General features: G+C 40.9%; 1 protein-coding gene across 4 annotated transcripts in view; it reads right to left on the reverse strand.

Moving 5' to 3' along the window:
* Positions 1-19,233, reverse strand: part of LOC101165692 (myosin-10) — a 49,071-nt gene that overhangs the window by 10,715 nt on the left and 19,123 nt on the right. Inside the window, exons 4-25 of one of the 4 annotated variants that reach the window (XM_011478025.3) lie at positions 17,194-17,221; positions 15,822-15,924; positions 15,537-15,566; positions 15,078-15,092; positions 14,600-14,617; positions 12,320-12,412; positions 11,198-11,261; positions 10,000-10,098; positions 8,672-8,815; positions 8,497-8,592; positions 7,826-7,944; positions 7,378-7,530; positions 7,101-7,274; positions 6,762-6,935; positions 5,345-5,459; positions 2,097-2,290; positions 1,897-2,018; positions 1,753-1,822; positions 1,514-1,674; positions 617-725; positions 400-531; positions 90-296 (exon numbers count right to left, since the gene is read on the reverse strand). In XM_011478025.3, coding sequence (XP_011476327.1) covers positions 90-296; positions 400-531; positions 617-725; positions 1,514-1,674; positions 1,753-1,822; positions 1,897-2,018; positions 2,097-2,290; positions 5,345-5,459; positions 6,762-6,935; positions 7,101-7,274; positions 7,378-7,530; positions 7,826-7,944; positions 8,497-8,592; positions 8,672-8,815; positions 10,000-10,098; positions 11,198-11,261; positions 12,320-12,412; positions 14,600-14,617; positions 15,078-15,092; positions 15,537-15,566; positions 15,822-15,924; positions 17,194-17,221 — 2,420 coding nt within the window. The remainder of the gene's footprint in view (positions 1-89; positions 297-399; positions 532-616; positions 726-1,513; positions 1,675-1,752; positions 1,823-1,896; positions 2,019-2,096; positions 2,291-5,344; positions 5,460-6,761; positions 6,936-7,100; positions 7,275-7,377; positions 7,531-7,825; positions 7,945-8,496; positions 8,593-8,671; positions 8,816-9,999; positions 10,099-11,197; positions 11,262-12,319; positions 12,413-14,599; positions 14,618-15,077; positions 15,093-15,536; positions 15,567-15,821; positions 15,925-17,193; positions 17,222-19,233) is intronic. The other 3 variants (XM_023954141.1, XM_023954143.1, XM_023954142.1) reach the window with 3 other exon arrangements.

The following is a 19,233-nucleotide window of genomic DNA, read 5'->3' on the forward strand; positions in this document are numbered from 1 at the left end:
TTTGAAATCCATCTTGCTGAAGCAGACGTGGTCTGTGGTCTCGCAGGTGTTGCAAACAGAGACATCCATCTGAACAGGAGATACTAAACCTGGATGTGGGCCTGCATCTTTTTCTTCTCGTTCTGAAAGCCCTGGTTCCTCTCCTCCTCTTCTTCCACCCTGGACTCCAGATCATGAAGGATCTCCTCTAACTCTTGCTTGCGGGAAAGCAGGCGCACTCTCATCTCTTCGGCTTCAGCAAACAGCTCAGTCTCGGCATGGAGCTGTTCTGCTAGAATGTTCTTCTCCTCCACCAGCTGCAAAAGTGATGGTTACACAATAACTCCACTGACTTTTGACTAAATAGTCAATAAACCCTTTTTTGTTTTAATTAGTCCCATTTCACAAGAAAGGATCTACCTGCTGGTGTTTCCTCTCCATCTCCACCAGCTCATTCTCCACCTTGAGCTGCCTCTCCTTCACCTTCATCAGCTCCTCGTCTTTGGCCTGTAGCTCCTCCTCCTGCCTGGTGACCTGCAGAAGCGGCTTCACCTGGAAGACAGAGGAAACACCGCATGTCTCCAGCAGCTGAACTTCCCCTGCAGGTCTTACTGCTCCACCGCAGCCAGAGCCTCACTTTGGTGAAGAGCCTCCACCACTGCCAGTGTCGCAGCTTCAGGTAGGCGGCGCAGTTTCTCTGGAGGACCTTCAAGGCGCTCAGCTGCTGCTGCTTCTTAGCAAAGGCTCTGAAAGAGGAAAAGAAACCGTGGGAATCGAACCATTTTCCAGAGACGAGCAGACCGTTTCTGAACAAGTTGCAGGTGAGAACGCGTCAATCAGCGGGTACATGAGGACAACAACTTCTGGAGATGAAACTGATTACTTATCAGATTTTCGTAAACCTTTACATCAGGAAACAAGAACAGAAACGCTTCTAAGCTGCAACTTGAGACCTCAGGTGGTTTTTCAATAGGCAGAATATTTAGTGCATCTTTAATTTAAAGCTGGGAGGACCAACTTTCAGATCTGAACTTACTTCCTGTCCAGAGTCAGGAGCAGATATGGAAAAGCAATCAGGTAAAAGAAAAAGTCTTCCTGATGAAGTAAGCCAAACTCCAGCTCCGGTAATGTTCAGACTGAAACCATCAAAGGTTTTCTGCGTTTTTCCTATGAAGCACTTTCAACAGAACTTGTTGTACTGAAAGTCACATGACCCTTTCCTTTTGGCTTCTCCTCCTCCCAACTTGTCAGTTTCTGTGAGATCATCCAAACATTGGAATATTTTACATTTTTCCCTGCAGTTGCCTAGCTGGGCCCTAAAATATCTAAATTCTGAACGTTAGCTCACATGACAGAGTCAAAATCCCAGCTTCAGTGATTGAGAAAACATATGAAACCCATGGAGGAGGGGTGGAGAACCAAACAAAAGAGGATGTTCTCTCAGAGGTTGTAAATTTTACAGAACACCTTATTTTTAAGTAAAACAGAAGTTTTTCTCGTTTAACGTACATTTGAAGGCAGATCCGACACTTACTTGCGTGCCAGGTATCCACGGCACACAGACTGGAAGTAGATGATGATGTCTGTGATCTTCAGGTCTCTCTCCTCCTCCAGATGAGCCAGAACACCAGTTCTAAAGAAGATCTTACTCTGACCGATTCGGTAAAGGTTGGGGTCCAACTCTAAAGCTTGAATCTTAAGACACAGAAATCATCAGAAACGTCAGAAATGTTTCACGTATCCGTTAAAACAAAAGAAGGTTTGAGGCACTACCATTCTTTCGCAGGCTTGTTTTCCATCCATGAATCCTTTAGGGATGGCGTTGGGGGTGAGGATTTCATATCTGTGAGGGAGGAGGGCAGGACTGGTGTGAAACGTCTCCTCTGGAGGAACGAGTGGAAAAAGCCTCATCCCTACCTCTGCCTGAACTCCTGGAAGACGATGCGGTTGGGGAAGCCTTGCCTGCAGATGCGGATCCCCTCCAAAACTCCATTACACCTCAGCTGGTCCAGAACCAGGTGAGGCTCCAGCTTACCCGCCTGTCACAAGATACGCTGGCATTGTTAGGATACAGCACGGAGAGCGTTGACGTCCCTCTAACAGGCGTCCATGTTTACCCTTTTCTCGTGGTTGGGGATGATGCAGCGCACAAAGTTGGGGTTGGTGTTCCTCAGCGTCGCCATCAGCTTGGTGAGGGACTCTTTGTAGAGCTGTCCCACCGTGCGAAACATCCCCTTCTTTGTTTTGTACGTAGCCCCAAAGGCCGTTTCGTTCATTCCCGCCACCTGGTCCAGGCCGACGATTCGGTCAACTGGGGGTGGGAAACGGAGGCAAATATTCAGGATAGAAACTCAACGGAGACGGGGGATTCGTAAAAGCACGGCAGTGGGATTACTTGATGGCTAAATGATGACGTGGAGCTGAATAAAAACTACACCGACCAAACAAGGGCGGGGGGTCTATAGGAACAACAACAAAAGAACTGCAGCTAACTAAGCAGACAGCAGTGAAAGCTACAGGAAAGCACTTTTGTGGATCCTTCTCAACACGTTGGACACTTTGATTCCCGTCAGTATCTAACGTACAACCTGGCCTTCCTGCTCCACCACCAAAGAACCTCTGTGACGCAAAAAACTATCTTTGTACAAAAAGAAAAAAAAAAGTGACACTGGGAGCCAAAAAAACAGAAAACAAGAAAAAGCTGAGTTTTAAACATCACATTAGCAGACTCCGGAGGCAGCTGTCCTTATTTTAACCTGATTCACTGCATACAGATGCATTCAGTCTGTTAGCACGTATAAGGGGATTATATGTAAATAAATAAAGATAAAACATTCAGCAAAGAGTCCAAAAATATTAGTTGTTGTTGTCAAAACCAGTGGATGAAAGATTCAGTGATGAGAGTAAATGTCTCGTCTCAACACTGTTCGTCCTTTCCTTTATTGTTATTGTGTGCACAACGCTGTACTTTTTTATTAACAAATGGTTAAAAACCATAGCAGGAATTGGTTCGGTTATGAACCCAGTTCTCCTGCCTGTCGAAACAAAAAAGGAAAAAGAAAACATCTGACGAATATGTTAATATCTAAACACCAGTTGAATAGTTTGATTTAAATAAAATCCTGACTGTGTCAGGCTTTTTTCAGCGCACGTACCAAATGGTATCCAATTCATTCTGAAACCCCATTTCCTGCTTTTTGTAACAGGGAAAAATAAATTACGTGTGTATTTGTTGAAGTTTGAACCTCAAATGTAAAATAAGCTGCTCTGAGATCAGATGAATTATTATCTCAAAGGGACGAAATGTGTTAAAACACTTTTTACATTTAAAAAAAGCCCATTTGATTCAACGCCCTGATGAAAATGCATGTGGTCATTTATTATTCCATCAGAAAAAGTCACGGATGGCTTAAAGCTCAGACTGATGCGGTGCACGGTCTGCAGTCCAGACCCTCCACAGTGACTCCTGAGTTCAGAGCCCAAATACCGAGAACAACATCTGCTTTCAATTCCCTTCAGCTGGAATTCTATGTAGGAGGCAGGAAAACGAGAAATTCGCGCCTTTGAGTCGTTTCAGTTAAGAACACAGCAGACCAACTTCATCTAACAGAAACACTGAAACACATGGAGGCGCTCAGGTTTGACTAAGGAACGCTAATGACTAAATTCTAGTTAATCAGGAAGTGAGCACTGCTGCAGCTTTTGGGCTGAAACATGGGAGCCATGCAGCCTAGAAGCAAATGGGAGCCACTTCAAATACTTGATGACACACCGGCTACAGGCAGATCTGGGCTAAAATATACCAACAGCCTGCAGATGAACCAGCCTGAAAAGCGTTTATGTTTATCCCCAAAGCACCCCGCAGCGGTGCAGCTTATAGCTCAACCATTGAATGAAACCTGGACTGAGTGAGTGTGATGCCACCCATAGAAAATAGTTTACCTACAGCTCCAACTAAATGAAGTCTACTTTGTCACCATTTTTTAGCGACACAGACGCTGACATATTGGAGCCAGACAACCGTCAGTAAGCAGCGATTGGTCCCAGTCGGTCCAAGTCAACATTTCTATGGCAACCATCCCCGCCAATCAGGAGTGAGCTTGTTGGAAGGCCACACTTGAAAGCGGGCCACACAAAATCTGTCGAACATTTTGAACATTGGACGTGGGGATGTCCGGATAAGGTTTTCTTAAAAAAAATCTTAAACAAGAAAAATGCTAAAAGCAAAAACATGCTGAGTATTCATGACTGGGTCTTACCAATGGAGCCAGTTATTACTAGTTTCGGTTGTTCTTGAGACATTCATAATGTCTTTTTTTTTTTAATCCCTTTTTCCTATAGCTTGCACTTTGTAGACGGTCCCTTGTAGACGTTTCACTGTCGTCTCTCAGTTCTTATTAAAATAACATTTTCAAGGTTTTATAAACATCTTTGGGTAGGTCATTTTGCGTAACGACAAACCAATAAAGACACTTGCAGACAGTTTTAAACGTTCTTCTTTTTTAAGATTTATAAAGCCAGAATCTGTAAATTTTTTACTAACTTCACGAAACTGTCTTCTGCTGCGCTTCACTGCATTAAAATGTCGTGACCCGTTCGTTATATGCAGACTTCTGGAAGAATTTATCTGTAATAACAAGCTTGAAATATGTAGTGCTGATCATAATAATATCCAATTCCTGATCAAGAAGCAAGATCTGATTCTAATCGGGTCTGAAACTACGTGACCGGGCCAGATTTCCAATCACGTCATCGGATCGGGACGTCCCTACCAGCAGGCTCCACCTACTTTTATTGAAGCACCTGATTGGCCAGTTTGTAACTTGAATAACTTGAAAAAAATGTCATGAAAAAGAAAAAACACGTTAAAAAAATGGTATGGTTATTCTGACGAGCAGAATGACTGAGAAGCTGCTGTTTATCTCTCCATAGAAGTCTATGGGATTTTGGCTTCTTGGAGCCAGCGGTCACTTCCTGTTTGGAATGCCGTGGGGGAGGGGTCACTCAGTCCAGTTCTCATTGTCAGTCCAACACTGGTCAGTTCCAGTGATTATTTTGGCCCAGGTCTGCTCATTGATTTCATTCACCTTCCGGCTCATCCAGACATGTGACATTGTCATAAAATGAGGCTCTTTGAATGGTCTGAATCTCTACGACACACAGAGAGAGAAAGGAGAGGTGGAGGGGGGCGGGGGTTAATTCATGCACATCAGAAACCCGCAGGCCTGCGCCGACAAAACACAACTGTTAGTAAGCATGAGTGACTTCATGTCTTACCTAAACAGACAGCTACACAAAGACACACAGAGGAAATGTTCCCATTAAATGGATTCAAGCTTCGGCTGTGTGGAAGGTGGAGGATTACCGTCTTTCCAGAGTTCAGCTACAAATTTGTCAGTGGACTGATGCAGAAGTGTGGCCACATTGTCATTCAGAGGGTCCATGTTCTTCATCAGCCACTCATCTGCTTTGTAGTCAACCTACAACAATAAAAAAAATGTTGTCATTTTTTTAAAGACCAACTCTGATGAATATGTTATTGTATCATTTTTATTATGATGGAGGACATATATAACAAAATGGATTCTTAAAATTGCATTTTGGACTAATCCTTTATTTAAATCAAAATGAATCAGGAGCTGACAAAAAAATGCAGCTTGCAAAAGATCTCATTGCGACATAAATGATATGCAAAGCGGTCCCGCTCTGCAGAAACTATGTCTAAGAAAACATCACAGGTTTGTTGATTAAAAACGACATCATCATGATTAAAAGACCACCGGGAAGGCTTTGAAAATAGATCAAAAGATGATTGGAGATGATCTATAAACACTAATAAAAAAGGTACATTCCTAGAAAAAGAAGAGTTTTTTCTAAATGTTTTGACTTTTTTTCTATGAAAACAAAATCAAAAACATGAATCTTGATGTTTTGGAGTTAATCCCAAAAGTTTGTAGTCCAAAAGTTTGTATGAGCTGCTTCCCTACAGCACTAAAGGGGGCCAACATCTTCCTCCAGGAGGGGTTGGGGGCAAAAAAAAAACAACCAAAAATCAACAAAAACAGACCAAACTTGTAGCAAAGGCCAGGAGTAGAAACAAAGTTAACGCCAGATCTTTGTGCAAGAAAATAACTAATTAGTAATAAAGAGTTAATTGGTCTCCAACCTTTTTCAGGCCATGGACCAGTTTAATGACTGGTTCAATATTTTCATGGGCCGTTCTGTACGAAGCTGAAGTTCAATTTTACATTTTTTTTTAGCTTCCTGTTTCCCTTTGAGGGTAAAGTTTATCCTCTGTAAAATATCTGCAGTTACTTTAAACTTTATGTGTTCACTAGCTTTCATGTAGGAACCTTCTTCTTCATCTGTTTTCTCTTTTCCGCCCAAAGAAATGTTCTAAATACGTTTTGTTTGTTTGATAGCTTTGCTAGCTCAGAAGTTTCAGTTTAGTGACGCGTGACCGAGCAACATGTCATCCGTCAAGAATGAGTTGGATGTGGTGGAGAGAACGCAGCAGTTTTCCAAAATAAAACTTCCTTCAAAATAAGATAAAAAAAATAAAACCGCATGTTTTTTTTTTTTTTTTTTTCATTTTGTCCGCGGCCCGGTACCAACTGTCCCACAGGCCGGTACCGGTCCATGGCTGGCGGGTTGGGACCATTGATATAGAGCATTAAAATGCTCCATTAAAATGTTGGGAAAAATCCTTTCAGGCAAACAGTAAAGCCACAGACTAGACACAGATGAGGGGTTTTTTTCATTCAAAAGGAAAAACAGCATACTTTGCCAGCGTAGTGGATGATGCAGAAGTCGGCCTGATCCTTGAGCTGGCGGGGCCTCTGGAACTTGGCATGAGTGCCCTGCTCCTGGATCAGCTTGTCAACAAAAGTCTTGTCTGTGGCCTTTGGGAACCAGCACTCCTCATCCAGCAGAGCCAAAACTCCAGGAGGGTTTGCCTAAAAAAAAAAAAAAGAATCCAACAGAGCTTTGGTCTCATCATCGCCAGCAACAAACAGTTTGTGTTCGTAGGACACGTATGAAAGCCTTGATCTGCAGAAACAGGCATGTGTTCAAAAGACAGAACATCTAAGACACTTTGAAAAAGCTCGACTGTCACGGACCGGCCTCTCGATGAGGTCGATGCAGGGCTGCAGGTCCAGGCCGAAGTCGATGAAGCTCCACTCGATGCCCTCCCTCTGGTACTCCTCCTGCTCCAGGACAAACATGGTGTGGTTGAAGAGCTGCTGCAGCTTCTCATTGGTGTAGTTGATGCACAGCTGCTCAAATGAATTTAGCTAAGACAAGGCAAATAGACACAAAGGAAGAGGAGAAGTCTTAATGGAAGAGACCGGAATCAATAAGAAAACTTTAAACATCATTTAAGAAGGCTGAACCAACCTGGAAAATCTCAAAGCCAGCAATGTCCAGAATACCAATGAAGGAGGCGCCCTGTCGCTTAGTTCTGTCCAGAGCTTTGTTGATGCGATGGACCAGCCAGCGAAACAGACGCTCGTATGTTGCTTTAGCCAAAGCCTCAACAGCAAAATCAGCCTGGAAGACACGAGACACGGGGAAAAAAAGGTAAAGTCAAGATGATAAAGGTCAATGTTCAAAGTTTACTTCATATAAGCTACATCATTCACCACAGAAATCATGTCAAAATGACACCAAGGAGAAAGAACGCCCAGATCTGAACAGACACCTACCACAAATACTAAAAAAACTCACATTTGTGGTTGTGAATCAGGTTAAAAGTGTGTTGTTATAATTCTGCTACCCCGCTTACTGGTCAAGAAAAGCCGCACATCTTAAATAGTTTCTTATTTGACATCAAAATGAGACAAACCTGCTCTTTGGTCTGTGCTTTCTGGACATAATCCCGTCCCACTTTGATCCGGGGTGTCAGGATGGCTCTGGTGAACTCCATCACGTTCATCCCCAGCAGATGGCACAGCTTCTGCGTGGCTGGGAAACCAAAAAAGAAAAGAAAAAAAAACAATCAGATCCTGTATCAACATCGTCAATCTGGTGCTCTGCTTTCAATTGAATTTTGGTTTTCAGGTTTAGGAAATGAAATATGACTGGAAAAGTCACATTTTTCATTTCTGGAACTTGTGGAAAAGTGTGGAGTTAGAAGGAAAATAAACTATTCGTCCCAATAAAACAACAACCACATCTGCTGTGGTCTTGAGTGCTGCTTCACTTCTCTGGCACTCATTCTATCGCTCCATCTCCCTCTTTCTGTTCCAAACTGTGCAGGCATAGCAAGGCTGCGCCCCATTTCCTCCAGCAGTAAATCCTGTAAGTGATGAAGCTTAATGGCAGATTGTCAAGAGTCAGGAAGAGGAAAGACATTTATCACAGCTAGCTCTGTTCTGTGAAGTGCAAAGCAGAAGGGAGGCATGAGCGTAATGGAGGAGAACTGAGAAGGTGGAGAACAGTGTCTTAGCCAGTCTGGGTTAAGGTTAAGAGGTTAAACACACAGTGCGAGGTCATGGTTTTGTTGGGGACGCCTACCAGTGTTATCCGGCATGGAGGCTTGGTCGGTGTTTCTCTCCTTTTTGAAGACGATGTTTCCAAACTGAAGCACAGCGGACACCACCTTCAGCATAGCTGTTCACATCAGGGAAAACAACAATTTCAATCATTTTGCCATTGGTTGCTTTTTGCTGACAGAGTCATTGAAGCGTACCGATGATCTCCTCGTGGCCGAAGCTCATGATGTGCATTGCTTCCATGGTCTCGTGGAAGTTGTCTTTGTCCTGCTGGCCTGGGATTGTGAGGTTCCCGTTCGACAGGAAACGGTACTGGTTGAACCCTTCCAAAAGCAGATCCGCTGTGGACGGAAAAATGGAGCGAAAGCATCTTGTAAAAATAATAATAATAATAAACTTTACTTGTATAGCACCTCTCAAGATAAAAATCACAAAGTGCTTCACAGTTAAACACGGTAAAACACAGAATATAAAAAAGAATTAAGAAAAATCATTTGTAAAAAGATAGGAAACACTGAGTCTGCAGATCTGAGGCTGAGAGGAAGGGAGTTCCAGAGCGATGGAGCCACTGCTGCAAAGGCTCTGTCACCTTTAGTTTTTATCTGGGATTTCTTAACAACCAGCAGACCCTGATCACATGATCTCAGGGACCTGCTGGGAGTGTCCGGCTGCACAAGGTCTTTTATATAGACTATTAAGCTTGGCTATTAAGAGCTGTGTATGTTAAAACCAGGATTTTAAAATGGACACGGAAACGGACAGAGAGTCAGTGCAGCTGGATCAAATTAGTTAAAAGCCTTTTGCAGCAGTGTTCTGGACAACCTGGAGCCGTTTAAAGATTTTTTGCTTAAACATGTGAAGATGGAGTTGCAGTAATCAAGACGAGAAGATATAAAAGCGTGGATGAGCATCTCCAACTCAGAACGCGGCACAATTGGACTCAGTATTGCAATGTTTTTAAGATGATAAAAACACGAATGAACAAGTGATCCGACATGTGAGTCGAGGGATAAAACGGGGTCCAGAGTCCCCCTGAGGTTCCTGACAGATGGCTTGATGGAGGAAGCAAGTGGACCGAACCACTGGACTATCTGGGGGAGGCAACTATCAGTACCACAGACTAGGACCTCAGTTTTAGCTTCTTGACTGAATCCAGACGCCTGCGTAAAAGGATTTTTTATCTGGACGTGTTGAAATGTTACCAACTGTTTTAGTGTGAAAGGATCAGGCCAAGAAATGTAATATTGCATGTTATTAATGAAATTAAGCCTGTTTTTCCATAATAAGATAAAACAACAACAACAAGATAGCCGATTCGTCATACAAGCAAAACACCTTTAATAGTTCTGGGCAGATAACTTTGCGTGTTTCTCTGTGTAAAAACCCATAACACCTGCCAATGCGAGGTTCAACAGTTCAAGTTTTGACCGGATACTTTATCTAACAACATTCTTGCAAGTAAATGTTTACTTTGGTTTAGAGAGACGCCAGATCGGTGAAGTGCTTCAGCTTTCAGGTTACTCACATCTGAGATGTTCCCCGGCTCCTGCCAGCAGCTGGTAAAATATGTGGAATGTGCGCTCATCTTTGGCTTGTCGAATTGCTCTGGATTTCTCCAACAAGTCTGTCAAAGAACCGTCAGGAAAACAAATCTGGTAGATAAATACGTGAAAAACTTTACTTTGTTTAGGCAAGGCTTGATTTGATTGATGAAGACTTCAGGAACGCTTCAAATCTTGCTTTGTTAAAAAAATCCTCTAAACTTCATCCTTCTGCCATTACCTCAGGTGTTCCCCTGGGATCAGTCCTGAGGTCCCTTCTTTTTGCCATTTGTTTACTTCCCTTTGGCCATGTTTCTCTAAATAAAACATGCGCTTCCACTGTTATGCGAATAACACCCAGCATCCCATCTGCAGCCTTCCCAACTCTTTGCTCGTTCACTCCTAAGCCTTAGTCCACAGGATTCTTCATTGACTCTCTCTCTGTTTTTCTCTTGCCTCAGGTTAAGGGTGTCATCCTTTACAGGGGAATATCCTTTCAGTCTCACACCAATAATATCCACCTACACAACATGAATTGTCCTCACCCATCCCTTCCCCCCACACCCCACACACACCCCCACATACCACTGCAGTCCTCCTCCACAGTCTTGTTTAGATTATCGCAACTCGCTTCTCTATGGCTTCATCACCAGAAGCCCCCTCCATTCATCACATCACTCCGGTTTCTCCAGCAGCTCCTCTGGATCACGGTTCAGCTCCATATCGACTTCTAAATCCTTCTCATTACTTTCAAAGCCTCCTTCAGATTTCTCGAATCTCCTCCGCATCTCCGCTCCCCGTTTTCTCGGATCTGTCCATCAGGCTCGCCTCACCTCCACGGGGAGCAGAGCTTTCAGCTGCTGTGGAACGACCTTCCCGACCTCACAAATTTAACTCTTTTCTCGTCTCATCTGTTCAAACTTACTTTTAATCAATACAGCAATGTCTCATTTTAACCTGTCCAGTTTTTGCACTTAGGTGATTTGATGTTATTTACTGTTTTAAATGTTTTCTACTCCAAGAACCAGCATGGCACCTTCAAACAACATACAGGAATATTTTTTTTTGATTAACCCCACAAAGATTTAAATTTTCTGCAAAAGCCTGAAGAAGCACAACAAACATTTTTTAAATGGCCAGGAATGCAATTTCTATTAGGAAAAACTTTCATTTACAGGATACAAGTTTCAATATTGGCCCCGACAATGTATCCAGTGACATCGAAGTTGATCCGGATGAATTTCCCCTGCAGAGATCAACACAAAATAAAGACAAAATGAACACGCACACGAAAAGAAAATTAATAAAAAAACACTGACACCTAGAAGACATGACAGAAGCTGATGAAGCAGAAAAATGCTTCAGAAAAAAGTAATATTTCAAATCATAATTGCAGGGCTGCATGGCCTGTGGGTGGGGGGCGCTCCCAACCTCCAGTGACTGTGAAGCTGCTATAAAACCCTCACAATTTATTGTTCTGGGCGCCTGCGGGTGACGAACAGGTCGATGTCATTTTCTAGAAGTATCAACAAATACATTTCTGGATCTCCTTGACAACGGAGGTTTTTCAGTTGACCCCGCCCACATTCCTCATATGTTCACATCATATGTTTGTATTGTATGTTTCAAATTTGTATTAAATGTATTAAATTTACACAATATTCCAGTAAAAATGTGCAAGCAATTCATTAATTTTGGCACCTTAACAATATTTTAAATTCTATAAACTTAAAAACAAACATTTTTCCCAAGCGGCTCCCCACTGATGCTGGAGGTGTTAGGAGGCGATAGATTGAAATCCCTTGTGAGAGTTTATATTTAGCAGAGGGTGCTAAAGGGGAATTGGGGGGCAGTTCCAGATGGCGGCCTCTTCCTGAGGTCAAAGGTCAACATAACTTTGGTTATGGTTGTAGACTTAACCTCGCGGCATGTGTGTGAAATTTCGTGAACAAGTTTATCTTTTCCCATATGGTGTCAAAATGTGAAAAACCACAATATTTCATCAAGCTGTGGGTCCTGCGGCTATCCCATAATAATTTCAAAATGTCCTGTGAATATCTCCATTTCTCCTGCAGTGATGTCTTTTTGTTTCGTTTTGTCAAAAAATACATTTTTACCGGGTAATTAAAATGAAAGAATTCTTAATTTCATGGTGAAAAACTACCATAAACAGATGCAAACTACATCATCAACTGTGGTTATGAAGTGGTTAAAGGTCAAAGATGATGCTGTGACAGAGGACACCACCAAATCCCAGACATCAGGAGGAACCAAAAGGAGCCGCTTTCGTGGGACTGGACTTACGAAACGAGATGAGTTGTCATTTTTCACAGTCTTTGCATTCCCGAAGGATTCCAGGATGGGGTTCGCTTGTAAAAGCTGACGTTCCAGTTCACCCTTTGAAACAAACAGAACACACAGGCGCTCAGCGCATAACACCAGGAGGTCAGTACAGGAAAGTGACGGAGAACGGAGCTTTAGTGACTGAAGGAGCCAACATGCAAAGCCAAAAGACATCCAAAGCCAAAGACGAGAAGATGAAAGAAAACATCGCGTTTGGATTTCCTAAAAAGGTGGAAAAAAAAACAAAAAAGGGAAAATGAACTTTTTCAAAAATTATAACCTGTATTTATCCAGACAACAAGGGACGCTATAATAACAGGAATCCATAACATTCAATCACATTTTTTGAGTATTTTACTTCCAAAGGTCCAGGTTGTAGTGTTCATATGATCTAATGTTTACAAAATAAAAATAAAACAAAGACAGTTTTTTTCTTTACAAAATAACATGTTGAGCTTTTTTTTAAGTAATCTGGATAAAGTGATTTAAAAAGCAGTAAATCCTCGTTCAGATTGACAGTCGTCCTCTCAGACGTTTTTTTCTTCCCTCTCCTAAACCGGTTTAGCACCGCATATTAAAAAGCTAAATAAATGAGACGGCATGTGGAAAGCTGTTTTGACAGGTGTTTCCACAGAGTTTCCATCTAAGCCGCTGTGGGATTCGTCATGAGCGGGGAATCCGGCGCGGCCGACAGGAAAACTGTTTCTTCAGCTGCATTATTTGTCTTCTGGTGGCGGAGAGAGACATTTTCCCATTACGACAGAAATAACTCCACAGGCTGAGAGTTTAAGTAAAGCCTGTTTCCACAAAGTGAACGGAGGAATCAGCATCCCTCTCTGGATAACAGACACTTAATGCGAGCTCTTGCAAAACAGCATCATGGACAACTTTTTTATTGAATTTTGCAGCTGATGGATGCAGAAAGTGCACCATCTGAGCAGCTGAGAGGATTTCTTTGTTTTTTGAGGTGCGGCTTCAGTGGTTGAAAACTGTTCACTGACAGCCGGCACTCGTCCGACGTTCCTGCTGAGCACGTACAGGGAAGCGTTAGGAGCCACTTCTCTGCTGTAAAGTGAGCATGTCAGAAATCTGACAACTGACAAAACTGGCTGGCAGCGCAGCACACAGCTGCTGCCTGGCTTTGATAAATGCCTAAAGGGCTGATGTCTATCATCCAGACACAAAGCTGCTATATTATTAAAAAAACAAAATCATCTACAGCATTTAAAAAATAAATAAAAAAAATTTAAATGCAAAGAGTGGAGTTTGCCAATTTGTGCAGCAGGACTCCAAGGCAGATTGACCGCAGTGAAAAAAGATCAGACGCCGTTGACCCAATAAATCTTTTGGGCTGGAATTGTGTCTGAGCTGCTCAACAACATCTGCTTAGAGGGTCACAGAGCCAGACATAGAAGAGACATCCTTTAGAAAAGCAAAAATCCTGGGAAGGAACCTCACAGAGAACTGATCTGGGCAAGATTTTTAGGCAGCCAGAAGGCTAAAGGGATTCTGCACGGACCAGCGATGAAAATCTACGTCCAAAGCTCAAATAATAACCTTCTATATGCTATTAAAAAGAAAGAAATGAACAGCAAATATTCAGTTATAATATACATTTCTTTGGGACTTCATAATTGTAAAATATTAAATAATCTTATATAATAATCTTGTATCACTTTTGCTTCGGTTTTTAGTGACCCACAGTTTACATGTAGTCTGTGTAGCATTGTAGTGTTTTAGTGTGGACACCAAATACTGGAAAAACAAAGGCATACGTCCAAACAGCGAACTAAAATTAGGATTTAAGCTTCTGAATTCAAACACTTGGGTTCTCATTTTATTTACCAAGAGTTAATTAAAAGAACTGATCGCTTCGAATACTGATGTGATCAATGGATGAGGCTAAATAATGGAAAAAGAATCAGATAAGAGAAATACAACCACTAAACGTTATGTCATAAGGAAGATCGGGTCCTCGTCGGTACCCAGCTGTTATCAAAGATCAAAGATGAGACAATCTAATATCCTCCAAAACAAGCAGCCATTGGTGAGAACAAACAGGTCATGCATTAGATCAAATCACAGCCAGTGGGTAAAGGTCGTGTCAGTGAAAAGCATCTATCGAGTAAAAATCAGAGCTGAAAGTGAGTTATTTTGTCTAGCAGGCGGAAACAGAATGAATCCTGCAACCCGTTTTATTTTGAAAGAGACGAGGAAGTCGGGATACTGCATCCTACTCACATAAAACAGGAGTCCGCTCTGTGGAATACGATGAGATTCAGTTGTTAAAAACATGTACAACATCGAACACAAGAACAGCAGGTGAGAGTGGATCATCTCTGACATGAATGCAGAACATGTGAGGAATTTGACTGTCATGAGCAGCAGAAAACCTCAGAGACGTGGTTTTCTGCTGAAGAATCTTTCTTGTATTTGTATTTAACATCTGACTGACACTGAACTTCAGTTAGTGGGTGAACTGGGACACAGTATCTGAGAGCTTAATAATCACAATCTCTTCTGATTATCCGCTTATCAAACGAGGAGTTTTGATTCAGCAGCGTAAATAACAATAACATCAACACCAAAACTATAGAACAGGCAACATGTGACGAAGCTAAAGAGGATAAATCATCACAAACAAACACAAACGTAGAACAGACATTTGGACAAACACAGGAAGAAAAATGAATCATGCAGTTTTCCAAAATGTACTTACGACTCCATTTTGTGCCTATCAGAAAGAAAAGTTAGAAAACATTTAATCAAAATGTAAAATAGTGTCACTCTAAATGCAGTTAGAGGCCAAACAAATACCTTTTAAGCTACGGAGTGAACAGGAGACCAAGAAATAAGTTTAGTTTAGAAGAAAAAACAAGTGGAAATGTAACCACGAACTATTTTCTCCTGGGGTTTTAAATTTAATTAATCAATATTTTTTGTTCATTTTGAGTTGTAGCAATTAACAATGGCAAAAAACATCAAAAATAAATATTAAACAATAGATTACAATTTTAAAAATGTAAGAAGAAAAAAACAGCAGCTAAATTTGAAGCCCTGGGTTTTCCAAGGTTGCAAAAACTTTCTTTCTTCACGTGTTTATTACGTATTTGAACATAGAACAAAATATTAAAGTGCCTTACTAATAAAGTTTTATATCAAAAACCTTGAAACTTGCCTGTTGTTTCGCTGCTTTGGGGGATTCTGGCTGTTTGTTACAAATAAACAAAAGTAAACACTTAGAATGAGAACACAACAACCACACATACACTGAAACATCTCATCTGAGTTTAGATTTTTTATAAATCTAGTTCGATTAATCAAATCTGCAGACAAATAGTTGAAAAACATTTTGTCTTTAAATATAGAACAGTTTTTTTCTGTAAAGCATTTCTGTAAAGCATTAACTAATAGTTTTTAGTAGATTAAAGACAAAAATAAGTAATTTTAAAGAAAAACTCACAGGAATGTTGTGGTCTTTTCTTCCTTTGTGGGACGATGCAACGTGAGCCAAATACTGGATGACCTTTTTTGTGTTTTCTGTCTTGCCAGCTCCTGACTCGCCTCTGCAAACGAAATAAATGATTGTCAGAATGAATTCCATAACTTCAGCCTCCTGACCATAATAATGGTAGAATCTGTTTTCTTTAGCCTGAACACACAATTAGTAAGTAGCATGTCTGCCAGTTAAATTAATTTAACAGAGTACATTACTTCTATTACAACACAAATGTGATTTTAATGTGCTGAAACTGCTCTAAAAACATGTCACAGCATCAGATTTCACAGCTTTAACTTTTGGCACATTTCTTCCTGCTTCGTCTTCCACTGACCGAGCAAAAAGACATTTTCCTAAGCCTTCTAAGCCTCTTAAAGCTCTTGAAGCAGCAGTGTAGATTTAGAGCATATTTGCGGTTTTACACAAAGTGCACATTTGCATGCAGTCAGTGCATGGGAGAGATCCTGCTCTGCTTTCCGATGGAGGTGCAGCGTGGCCGAATACAGAGACGGCAGAGAGCTGCACCAGTCTGATTAACTACTGGAAAAGACGAAGTATGATTGCATCAGAGTCTCTGCTGTTGACCTTGGACTGCTGGATGCTGCATTCTTTAAACACTTCACTTAACCAGAAGAGCTTTCTGAATGGGAGCCAGAACCACACGGTAGTTTGTGAGTTTCCTTATGGTTTTGTGTGTTACGTTTTGTATGCATAAATTACTAAAAAAAAAAGCTTCTGGATAAGTTAAACAATTTGCAAGTTTTCTTATTTGTATTTTGTGGGGTTTAGTTTGACAGTGTGTGACTGTTTTTTAAATTTACATCACAATTCACATGTTAGTTTTCATCAACAAACTGTTATTGTCAAAAAAAAAGAAAGCTTTATCCTCATCTGTAAGCTGTGCCTCAACTTTGAAAGGTAAATCACAATGTTATTTGTAGAAATGTTTGTTTTTTATTGAGTACAATTAAAAATCCATAAGGAGAGCAAAGGATTTAAGTGTCTTTTTTCTGCAGAGACATTTTTTTTTTTACTAACATAATGGAAATCATGCGGCTCTTGCTGTGTTTTTGTCAGTAAGAAACCGGACCAAATGGCTCCTTAAACATCAAAGTGTGTTAAATTTTTGTCTTTCTATAACGTTTTTTTGTTGCAATTCTCAATTTCTGCCCAAATTTTGGACTATTTCCCGTTTGTAAAGAACTAATCCTTGTAGAAATTGCTGGTAAAAAATATCCCCTTTCATGGCTCTTGTTTTTACCACAGCCTGTACATTCTAAGAAAGCATTTTAGAAGTGAAGATACATGGCGTTTATGCAGACTTTTTACTACTTACGTGCAAAGAATTGACTGGTCCTCTCGATCTGTGGGACAGAATGAAGGCAAACATAATAAATATACTTTACATCAACTTACAACCATAATCAATGTGCAGAAAACATAGTTTATAAAGTATTTCCTCCTTTGGAAGAATCCCAGAAAATCCAAAGAAAATCCTAATAGACCTCCAAACTGAATTTGACCAAATGAACAAACAAAAAAACATCATTAAACATTTCATTGACCTGACCTGCAGGGAAGAATTAAACTACAAGACGTTTGCCTCATTTGAACTGATTCTGCATTTCCACAACACACAATCACACACTTTGACTAACAACTGCAAAAGAAGGATCATATGACCAGGAAAAAAGCACAACACAGCAGATTGTTTTTGCCGTGCTAAAAACAATCTGAACATTGGTGATTTGAAGATGGGACCATTTTTGCCTATAAATACCAACATTCTGCTAACGAGTATCTTGTAAAACTTACAGAGTGTAACCTCAAGGCCACATAGTAAAAATAAAAAGCACTACTGTCGTGGAAAAGCAGCACTTTTGTTCCCATCAGAGCCTGCGGCGTGGTCACACTCTTCGTTTAGCAAATTACAGTAAATCAATAGGAGTCCAAAGTGTTAAAGATCAGCTTCAATCTTGGTCTTAAAGCCCCCGGTGAAAAAAAACAAACAATAGCCAGTCAGAAACACTAGAAACAATGACAAACTAAACCTTCCAGCAAAGCTTTATTCTACCTAAAAGATACAAAATATCATTTAAATTTTGTCTTTAAGAGTTTTAAATGAATAAAAGTCAATGAAACAATCCAGAAATATAATATTGCAACCACAAAATCAAACCATAAAAAAGTGTCCATTTTAAAATTAAAAATTTATTTGATTAAATAATGAATCGCACACACTCAAAGAGTTGTGTATTTTTTTTGTTGTTGTTTTTTTTTTTTTTTACACACACACACACATTCACACACTGGCGGCGGCCCCACTGCCATACACCGGTGCACACCTTTAACCACCGGGAGCAATGTGGGGCTCAGAGTCTTGCCAAAGGACACTGATGACACAAATGTGTTGTAACTGGTGGAGGACTTGACAACTTCAGAAGCTCCATTTCCTGTTTCTCCTGATAGGTTTGTTCTAGTGGGGTAGATATCGTTAAGGGGGGAGCTGACGGTGCTAATTAAACAAGCAACCACTGACTCATGATTGGCAGATGGATTACCTGACTATCAAAGGAGTGAGAGATCAATATATCTCGGAAAATAAATTACAACCGTGTATGCATGAGCATATGGCTGAACAGCAATATTTTTACACTTAAGAATATTGTTATTCCTTGGTATTGTGTTGTTCATTAAACACAGCATGTTAACAGTAAAATGTGGATCTTTAGGACATATCCTTACAGCAAACTCTAGTCGTTCACTGCACACACAGAGGTGTCCATGTGATGCATTAGTGCCTGTAGTACGCCTTTGTGCTTTCCACATAGATTATGCATCGTCTGATTTCCTCATTTCTAAATGTCAGGCTCACAACAAGAGCACACTTATCGACTGAACAGCACTAATGTGCTGCTTGCTAAGTCCACAGGATTCGGGGGTTGAAAAAAGGAAAGTATCTACGATACGCCTTACTTCAAATGATGATTAACCCTATGTGTTGTTTAAGTGTTTACCAATGACCTGTCGCTTCCCAGCATAGCTGTAGGAAAAAATGCGCATGAACATTTTGGCTCTGTGGGTTCACCGCTCGTTTTTGGTCCCGGAGACGGCCCATATCCACCCGCAGGGCCAACTGTGACTAAGGATTTAGGAACGATCTTTGTAACCTCCTGGAGGAGCAGAAATTAGTCCTTTAGTGTAGTTTTTAAGTAACATTTGCCCAGCTGTGAATGTGGCCAAAAAGTACATCAAAATAAATATAAATACTAGATGTGGTCTATTAAACACTCCAGTTTTTACTTCTAAGTTGGTAAATGTAATAAGATATCTATCGACTATGCGGACAAAGGTACATTTAAACAGTTTAAGAGGA

This window comes from Oryzias latipes, chromosome 1 (genome assembly GCF_002234675.1).
Source record: "Oryzias latipes chromosome 1, ASM223467v1".
NCBI classification, from domain to species: domain Eukaryota; kingdom Metazoa; phylum Chordata; class Actinopteri; order Beloniformes; family Adrianichthyidae; genus Oryzias; species Oryzias latipes.